The sequence below is a fragment of the Papaver somniferum genome, chromosome 4, assembly GCF_003573695.1.
Source record: "Papaver somniferum cultivar HN1 chromosome 4, ASM357369v1, whole genome shotgun sequence".
NCBI classification, from domain to species: domain Eukaryota; kingdom Viridiplantae; phylum Streptophyta; class Magnoliopsida; order Ranunculales; family Papaveraceae; genus Papaver; species Papaver somniferum.
In genome coordinates, this window is record NC_039361.1 from 138657347 (window position 1) to 138668331 (window position 10985).

Consider the following 10985-nt stretch of genomic DNA (forward strand, 5'->3'; position numbering starts at 1 on the left):
AGTATTAATACACATGTTACTCCTCAAATTCTGTCTCGTCCTACCCTTTGTTCAAGTGAATCAGGGAAAGGAGTCCCCTCGAACTTTGTTTAAGATGCAATATAAAATTTGAGGAAAATGTTTAAATTTCAGGACAAGGTATGGAATGAAATGGCTCAATAAGCAAGCACCATTTAGACCAATTCAGTTACATATATGAAAAGTATACGGACTTTCCCAACACATCTATTGCAATGAGAATATCAGAGTAAAAAAACAACAGTGATATGAACCCATATAAGACACCAATGCGACACATGCATATGAAGTACCAATTTTATGTAACAAAAAACCATATAAGTTCTTCTACTCGTGAACGGTATAACAAAAAACCAGTATGGTTTGGTATATCAAGTAAAATGTACAACCCGCGGGAACTGAAATATAAGAACTAATGGTTATTATAGTGCAAACTTAGCTAGTAAATGATGAAAAACACTTGCTAAATTCATTGAAAAAACAACTAGCGAGACAAGTTAATTCATCTATGTCCTTAAACTGTAACTGCTTGACATTGTAAGGCAACTTGAATCTGCTGCAGCCCTATATTAAGTTTTCTATTCCAAAACAGAAGATAAGTATGCAAAAGCCAGAGATAAATATTAATCAAACTCCTCATCTAACACCTAACGTTAGAGTTTAGAAACTGAAAGCTATCCCCTGATATAATTTGAAACACATTTCTTTTGAGTCACCGAACATTTTGCCTTAACGAAGAGAAAGCCTCGACCGTAGCTTTTAACAATTAACGTCTTTTCTTGCCCGCCTTTCCACCGCTGGATTTTGATGGCGAGGCAACCAGGTATATGAATGAGACCACAATGGTGAGGACAGAAACAAGTGATCCGTATTTTGCCAATAATCTCTGCATGATAAAGAGAAAAGTTTTAAGTACAAAACAAGCATGGTACTATATTAACTCTAAATGACAAAGCTATAATATTCCCCATATGCATGATGTCTGAACTAATTTTCATTATACTACCAAGTTTCATGGGGTGCCCTCATCACGGATAACTCAATGTCATCTCAGTGATCTTACACCACGTAGGGCAGAGTAAAACCCATATCCCATAGAAGTAAACATGTTACTTTTACAGTTTACACCCAGTATTCAAGCTTATATGTAAAGAAGAGGAGTTATCTGGTGCTCAGAACCCAATGGTAGATCAAATTAACATGAGAGGACTATCTTCCATCCCCCCAAAGCCCAAACTATCCAAATAAATCCATTCTGGGTGAAAATGAGGAACAGGTCTCTACACATATCCAGCTACATCAATAAATTTTATCTCAACCAATGGGCAATGATCTGGACTGGACTCTGAAGGAATAAAATTTACAATTAACTATGCTACTGACCAGAGCAGACAAGTTCAAATTTATATATTTTGATTGTTCTTTACATATAAAACAAGAATGTATATTTAAGCAAAGTTGGTATAATTCCTCACCTTTGCCTGAGAATGCGCCCCCACCGAAAAAAGACCCATGGAGCAAAAGATAAAAAGTCAGTCAAATGAAGAATTATGCTTTACTTTTACCTTTTTTTTTAAATGTAGGGGAGCTTACCCATTCAAACTTCTTCTCTGGAGGTCTATCAGCAAGAATTTCCAAAGGCAGGATGGGGGATGAGAACGCCTCCTACAAGCAGACATATTATTATTGAAGTTTATGAGTACCCAAAAAAAAAATCCCCAGTTAAACCATAAAATTGTACAAATATTGCATCTGGTAATGTGCAAACCTGTAGAGATGCCTTCGTAGGAGTTCTGAATTTTATGACAGCAGGGGAGGCATGGTATACGCCTTTCACATTGGACTCCAGAACAAAAGAGTGAGAAACAACAGAACCACTGCAACATTATGTAAATTTGTTTCAATTCAGATATTAAAATAAGAAGATATTTATATATATATATATATACATAAATGAAACATGTCAAAAGGGTTATTGGCATTAGAAGAAGATGGAACTTACACATCGAGCTTTTCCCATGACTTGGAAGTGTTCCCGCTGACTAAGTTGAAGATTGATGGTGACCACTCGCCATCAGTAAGACTTACATCATAAGCAGTCCTGAAAGGGTTTCCAGTCCAACCATGAGATTTCAAATACCAACGAAAACTTCATAAACAACTAAACCTTAGTATATATCACATATTAAGACAAGGTTCAAAATCGGTACCTCAGCACACACTTGAAGTTTTAAAAGATGAAAGAAGTAAAAAACACATCAATAGTTGATTAAACAATTCAGAGTACTACATAGACAATTACTTCATTAGAACCATCAGTGTTTAACTAACATTAGTAGTTTAAACATATTAAGGTTCACACTAGTAATAGGGACTGTGGAAGCAACAAACCGGGCAAAAAGCATCAAAAGAGAAATTTTAATAATTTAGATTTAATAAGGCAACGCCAAAAACAATAAGATTGAATGGAGCAGTAAGACAACATAAAGCTGACCACCACCACCAGCAACAACAACACCACGGCACCACCAACCCCAGAAACACTAAGATTGGTCACAAACTTAGCAAAGGCCACAGTAAACATTGCAAAAGTTCAATATATATAATAGTTCATAAACTCGTATCCAGAATTCTATTTGATAGATCTGTATTACTGTGTATTTTCACCATCCTAGCTAGCAGTATCAAACCATTGCAAATTTTCACAAATTTACATGTGTAAACCACTCCGAACATGCAAATTGCTCCCTATATAACAAACAGGCCTCAGAGACTCATGCAGACAATACCTTAACTCTAAAGTCACCATAACCTCATGCTCATGCTCACATTACACATTTTCATTTGCCTAATAGATCTAAAAATCAATGCATGAATCTTTGTAATCAAACTGAATCACCGTAATTACAAACTGAATCAAGATACAACAATTTCAACATCAAGTATCAAACAAGCATAACAATTCACGTTCGCAGATGAAGACAGTACGTTCATGCAATCACATAAACAATAATTTTCAAAGTCAATAAAAGTCGACATATGGAAAATCTCAAATCGAAGAAGTCAAAATCAAATCTATAATTCATCATGAAATTCAACATCAATAATGAAGATCAGATCAATAAATGAAGAAATACATACGCGGATCCTTGATTATAGATATCGATGGAGACAGAAATACGTTCAATTCCAGATTTGAGCCTATTGAGACTAACTTTCTTGTTTGCAACGATGAAAGGAGAATCACTACTTGCAAAAGTAGCAGAAATGGACAACAAACACATCATAACTGAGATTGCAGCCATCATCTTTGAATTCATCGTGCCTGAGTTTTTCTTCTTCGTAAAATTTTCAGATCGAAGAAAAATTTTAAGCAACGAAGAGAAAAACTAGGGTTTATAAATGTCCTAGACGAATCTTGACTATTACTTTCGAATATGGGCCGGTTCATTATCTGGGTCAAGAAAACGTGCAAGCAACTAGTACTATATTCTTTTATTAGTATTTGTATTAATTTTTGTTGCAAGGCTTTGACCCATATGTGTTTGGCTCATTTATATGTAGTCGGGGTTTACTCACTAGCCAGCCTAGACTATAAATAGAGGTTTATTCGTTCTTCTGTAATACGGAGTACTACAAATCTATCTCTAATAAATAGCAGTTTTTTTTTTTTTTTTTTTTTTTTTTTTTTTTTGAAGCATAGCTCTTTTTTTTTTTCTGTTCTTCCTAGTATTTATTTCTACCTTTTTCTGTTTTTCCATATTCTGGATATACTACAGTACTTTATCAGCAAGACTCTATTAATTGTGCAAAAAAAAATTAATTATCGTTCGAGATCGGTGATGGACTACTTCTTGAACACTGGCGTGGTTTTGATTTTATTGTTTTCGTATATATTATGAATGTGTTACCAAGTATTCCCCTTTAATAAAAGAATTTTATATTATATTCATAGTATATACTAGGGTTCCACGGATGTATGATTATCAAACATAGAGATTTCAATGTTAGATTGTCATGAAAGTTTAATATGTTAAAATTTTAAATAAATCAGAATACGATGCCATCTCCAAAAATGGATTTTAATGAAACTGTCCACGTTCAGGAAAACCCTAGTTTAATATATTTGCCGTAACATTTTAATGAATCTGGTGTAAATCATGATTGGGTAAATAACGAAACTTTTCAGTTCTAGGGTTATTATTACGTTTTGGTCCTATGTGGTGATTTTATTATCAATGGGCATGAGTAATTCATATCTAATGGACCATCTATGTGCACTTTTATTGTAGTCAACCAAATGGACTCAACCTTGACCAAATAGCTGGTCGTGCTTTGACTAAACTAACTCGATCCGAATTTGACCTTTTGAACTCATAATTACTTGAGTACCATTAAAGGGTCTATAATATGAAAGTCATCAATGTGTACAAGGATTATCCTTCAATCATAAAAACCTTATATTAATGACGATGCATTATTCAAAAGATGAAGGCATAGCTTCTATATTTCTAGGATGACATATGGACTTAAGACCATGTAATGCTTTGAAGGAAGTTTGTCGAAACATTAATTTTTCCCAAAACTTGAATGTTCACTAGGACGTAATCTACTTGTTAGACTATAATGAGTCAATAACTTCAACAATGATATGTTGCAATTACCAGCACACCTCAACTTTTGTGGAAAGAAACTCATAAAAGTTGTCATGAGTCAAAAGGGACTTTCCGTTTTTATTTATTTTTCTACTTCATCCATGATTATAAGGAAACAACAGGTTAAAATATAATGTCAAGAGATCCACTATCTTTTGTGAGCTATTCAACCTATTGTAAGTGGTTAGGAGGCATGTGAAATTCTCTTAATCCACAATGTCATATCTGTTGGGATAAAGAAATTTCTCAACTTAAGCTAACTATGGCAAGGCCAAATATGGAAAAAACCTTAAAGAATAGAGGGTTAGACGTGTTAAATCATACCCGTGTTGGTATAATAAAACATGTGAAAGAAAACACATATATCATAGTAGATGATGTGAATATTTTTCTAATACAAGAGCTGAGATGTAATTCTGACTCCAATAGTAATGATATAAAGTAAATATATCTACTGAATGTGGGACATAGATGTAATACGAGTATCATATATTAATAGTCAACTACAAGAGATATAGGGGGTTTAAAGGAAAACAAACTAACTATATTCTTAGAGAATGTGATACCCTAGACATCAAACTCAATAGCAACAAGAACTTCGCACAGTCAATACACTTTCCCAGAGCACTTGAGATACACTCTAAAGAACTTGAGTTGTAAGGATTATTCGTCCATTATGATGAAAAGTATATCATCTTAATAAACTGTAACACTTTAAAATAAATGAGATAAATCTTTCTTGGTTACGTAATAAGGATACACCAGTTATTACATGAAACCTTTAAGGAAATATACTTATACACAACTACTTGTTGAATCGTTTCCTTATATAGTACCATGCGATGAAAATTTATGGGAGCTCTGTAAGAACCAAAAACTAATCACACCTTGTTAAGTTCATATACTTTCTTATCCTAGGAGTAGTTGAGCTCCTATCTTGAGACAAAAGAATTATTCTAATAATTCGCATTCATATCCTACAAGGAGTATTCCTAAAAGGAACAATGATAAAAAGGGTAATGCCTTTATTACAAAGGAGGTGTGGGGATTAGGTTTCCCAGTTGCTAGATTTCTCCTTTATATAGCCTTTCAAATCATGGTTCGCTAAGTTAGCATAGAAACAAAGTATTCCATATTCACCATTAGATGAATATCTGGTTTAAGAAACAAGTTAAGTCTGCTTGAAACCAAAGCAATATCTCTCCAGCATAGATGGTCTTAGCTTGTCACACACAAATGAATATACTTTCATTTAGATATGGGCAACCGTACCTGAATGTGTATATTGAGTTGGCTCAATAATAGTTAACCAAAGTTAGCCATATGAACACTCTTTCCTCAAGCACATTCATATAACACATCTAGATCAACTATGATGATCAATCAATCATGAAAGATAATCAAATGAATATAATTATGTTTCATAGAGTTGTTCAATTATTGACAATCACATAGAAGTATATATGATCCAATTGAAGAAAAATCAGAATGATTCGTAATGTACAAAGTACAAGAATCGGTTCATGAATATTAAGTCGCGGTCTGCAAAGATTGCATTCCTTATTTCATAAATGTATTTGTTCATGAGTATGTAAACATATCCAATTAAGCCTAGGAACGCATCGCCGGTAGAAGGGACGAGACGACCGGTGCACACCCAAAGGGCGGAACGGACGACCTAACCCAAAGTCCTACTACGAACTTTTTTTTCGGCATCACTGGATAACAACCACGTGAGGATGGCCAATGCCAGAGACCCGTATTGCATCATTTTTCCCAATGATGCTTCATCTCTGTCCCTTTGGTACATATGTTGCTGCGAGAAATTTTTGGCACCTGGTGAGTGTCAATTGCCTCCCTAATCCTAATTTGTAGAAATGTAAATAAGACATATATAGGGAGGGGACGTCGGCTGAGAACAAAAATGCAAGGTTGATTTGCATTTCCTAAGGAAAGTGAATGGTGCGATACTTTGGCCTGCTTTTATGCATGCTAAATTCGATTTAGAGAATTGATTGGCATCACTGGCTAACATCCACGTGAGTAAGGCCAATGTCGGAGACCCATATTGCATCATTTGGCCCGATGGTGCTTCATCTCTGTCCCTTTGGTGCATATGTTGATGCGAGAAATTTTTGGCACCTGGTGAGTCGTAATTCCCTCCCTTTTCCTAATTTGTAGAAATGTCAATAAGACATATATAAGGAGGGGACGTTGGTTGAGAAAAAAATGGGAAAAAGGGAGGAGATTTCCACTCACCAGGTGCCAAAAATTTCTTGCAGCAACATATGTACAAAAGGGACAGAGATGAAGCACCATCAGGCCAAATGATGCAATATGGGTCACGGGCATTGGCCTTACTCACGTGGTTGTTAGCCAGTAATGCCAATTAATTCGCTAAATCGAATTTAGCATGCATAAAAGCAGGCCAAAGCATCGCGCCATTCGCTTCCCTTAGGAAATGCAAAACAACCTTGCATTTTTGTTATCAGCCCGACGTCTCCTCTCTATATATGTCTTATTGACATTTCTACAAATTAGGATTAGGGAGGGGATTGACACTCACCGGGTGCCAAAAATTTCTCGCAACAACATATGCACCAAAGGGACATAAATGAAGCATCATTGGGACAAATGATGCAATATGGGTCTCCGGCTTTGGCCTTACTCACGTGGCTGTCAGCCAGTGATGCCAATTAATTCTCCAAATCGCATTTAGCATGCATAAAAGCAGGCCAAAGCATCACGCCATTCACTTCCCTTACGAAATGCAAAGCAACCTTGCATTTTTTTCTTTGCCGACGTCCCCTCCCTATAAATGTCTTATTGACATTTCTACAATTAGGGAGGGGATTGACACTCACCAGGTGCCAAAAATTTCTCGCAGCAACATATGCACCAGTTGCATAATCATTGCGCATCACGGCTCTTCCAAATGTCATGTTGCACAATCATTTCTTATCCTAGAAGTAGTTGCAATGATTTGTCTGAGACAGTCATTTGATGTAGACTCGGAATGTTTCGTATTGATCAAACGATCACTTGAAAATTGCTTATAAGATAATAATTTGGATGAGACAACTATTGTCGTCTTCTAAGGATGTTTTAATGATTGAAATGGGAGTGTAGAACAATTGTCTGGATATAGCACAATATGTATACCGGTATGCAAACTGTTGTGGTATGATTTAGGTTCGGAAACCGAGTTTGCATACCAGTATGCGAAAGGTTTTACCTGAGTTAGGTCCGGGACGACAGTATGCGTACCCGTTTGCGAACTGTCAGAAAAGACCAAAGTCTGGAACTTAAGTTTGCATACCCGTTTCCCAACTAAGTTGGTTTAAGTTCTAAAATCGGTTAAGTATGATTTCGTACTGATGAAAAAATATATATATAAATTAAGGAACGCAATCTTTGCAAACCGTGGCTTAATGTTCATGAATTGATTCTCTTTAATCGATCCGATTTTGTTTCGATTGTGTCTTGTATACTTCTATGAGAATGTAAACAATCGAAAAACTTTATGAGTAACACAATTAGATTCATTTGATTATCATTTGATCTAGAAGTGTTACATTAATAGAAAAGTGTTCATATGACTAACTTTGGTTAACTAGTGTTGAGCCAACTCAATATACACGTTTAGGTACGGTTATCCATATCTAAATGAAAGTAGATTTAATTTGTGTGTATCAAGATGAGACCATATAATGGTGGAGATATATTGCTTTGGTTTTAAGCAAACTTAGATTGAATCTTAAATCAGGATTTCATCTAATGGTGAATATTGATTGCGTTGTTTCAAAGCTATCAAACCCTGATTTGAAGAATATATAAGAGAGAAATCTAGCAACTGGGAAACCTAATCCCCACACCTCATGTGTAATACTAGTTGCGTACTAGATTCGATTCTCCTTTAACTTGGGTTTTTCCTAAAACCATTATAGGTTAACAACTTAAAGACTTCATTGGGATTCTGAAGCCAGACCCAACTATTTTCTTTGTAGTTGTGTGTTCTGATCTTACTTGTTGTATCGTATTGAGTACTATCTTATCTAATATTGGCTCGAGATTTATCTCTGATATGTAATATATAAAAAGTAATCACAAAGCTCTTTGTCTCATTCTTTGTGATTCCACAATAACTTGTTCTACTACCATATAGTTAAGTTATTATGAGGTGATTGATATTTCTAGGACGTTCTTCGGGAATATAAGACCGGCTTATTAATTGGTTTCTGTTCACCTTGATTTATCAAAAGACGGAACAAAAACTTCATAGGTATTTCTGTGGGAGACAGATTTATCTATCAGAATAGACTTTTCTGTGGGAGCAGATTTGTTTATAAAGTCTTCAACTTTGGGTCGTAGCAACTCTTAGTTGTGGGTGAGATTAGCCAAGGGAATCAAGTGCGTAGAGTCCTGTTGGGATTCAGAGGCGTAAGGAACGCGACTGTACCTTAATCGGTGTGAGACTTGGTTAGGGCTCAACTACATTCCAGTCCGAAGTTAACTTGTAGTACACTAGTATGTGTAGCGGCTTAATACAATGTGGCGTTCAAATCTGGACTAGGTCCTGGGTTTTTTCTGCATTTGCGGTTTCTTCGTTAACAAAACTTCTGGTGTTTGTGTTATTTCTTTTTCGCATTATATTTGTTTATATAATTGAAATATCACAGGTTGTGTAGTTCAATCAATTGGTAAATTCGACCTTTAGTTGTTGATTGAAATTGATTGACACTTGAACATTGGTCTTTGGTACCGTTCAAGTTATTTCTCATATCAATCGGGATCACAAATTTCTATTTGTTCGACTGCAGATTGTATTGAGAAATAGAGATACAACTGTTGGATATATTTCCTTGATTGAGTCTGTTAGAGCATAGCTCGGTTGAATCCACCAAGCGTTGGTATGTCAAGTTTGGTTGTTATATTTTAGTGAACCAAAACTCATTTAAAGAATCGCTTGATTATCTACTAGAGTCAACTTCGTATAGGTTAGCTTGAAAGTATTAGGATATGAGACATTACAAGTATTGCGAAGACTTGAAGAAGTGAAGAAGTAAGGAGCTACAACGACAACATCATCCTTCCGCTTGAGGTTAGTGATATTTGACTTGAACTGTTTCATTCCCTAACGTATCTTTCAAGTCGTGCATATTGAAAACATAACTGCAAAGCATGAATGATTACACTCTAGTTAGACGTAGTATTAAGGAATACAATACGAAGTATAACACTGATCTTTTGAACTTCGTATATAAGACATCTACATAATTATTTGAATTCTATTGTGATTATGTATGGGTATGAGGTGAATATTTAATCCTAGGAAACAATGTTTTACATTAGTTTAAAGGAAGTAAATTCATGAACTTGTATCGTGAATCGAAAGGGAAATCTCTAAGCTTATTGGTATTGTTATTCCTTGCATATCTTTTGAACTACCAATATGTGTGATTAGTATAACCGCTCATAACTTATTTATGTTCTTGGTAAAACTATTCACAAGGCATGACTTTTGTATTGGTATGACTTTTATTAGTGAAACCGATCTTAAGTAATCACCTGAGATGGTATGATCGATTTAGTTTTATTGGTATGACCAACTCTAGGCAAAGGGGAACCGATCCTATGAAGAGGTGCAACCGATCACAAGAGGGGAATCGATCCTTGTAAGAGGTACAACACGTTTTTAGTAGATGGGGGAACCGATCCTATGAACATGTGCAACAAGTTTTTAGTGAAAGGGGAACCGATCCTATGGACATGTGCAGCAAATACAAGTATTTACCATAAGTATGTGGGGAACCGATCCTAGTACCTAGTCAACCGAATTTTTGGAAAGCTAGTGTTACTATGCACAATACTCACATGGAGGTAGAACTGAAACTTGTTTTGGTAGAATCGTGAAACCCATAATTTGTGATTGAGTGTTCTTAATCAATCACATAGTTCTTGAAAGTCAGATGAACCAATTCTAAACTTGTTTGGAAGTGTGGAAAATCGGTTTCAAGATTGTAAGTATGAAAGAGGACTTACAAAGTAAAGATGTCGACATACTTTGAACATGTGCAGTAACGCTTATATTTAGTTGTTCAAAGATATTCCTTTATAGATAAAGGAAAATATCGGATCGAAAAATAAGTTGAGAATCTTTTAATTAAGGTTTTTAATTTTATTTTTGGAAAATGAAAATTGGTAATGTGCATTTACTAATTGGAAATTTTCTTAGAGATATTCGGTCAATGTTTCGACAAAGCATTTCCAGGAATTATGGAAACCGAATCTGGAATATATTGCATATCTTGA

At 35.2% G+C, this 10985-nt stretch overlaps 1 protein-coding gene across 1 annotated transcript; it reads right to left on the reverse strand.

The window, feature by feature from the left end:
* Positions 1 to 361: 361 nt before the first annotated feature.
* On the reverse strand, positions 362 to 3406 carry LOC113362807 (translocon-associated protein subunit beta-like). Its single transcript, XM_026605302.1, has 6 exons — positions 3160 to 3406; positions 2021 to 2119; positions 1787 to 1895; positions 1612 to 1683; positions 1494 to 1499; positions 362 to 904 (listed from the first exon to the last, which is right to left on the reverse strand). Exons 1-6 carry the CDS (start codon positions 3336 to 3338, stop codon positions 785 to 787), a joined length of 585 nt encoding a protein of 194 aa, XP_026461087.1. The 5' UTR covers positions 3339 to 3406; the 3' UTR covers positions 362 to 784.
* Positions 3407 to 10985: the final 7579 nt, after the last annotated feature.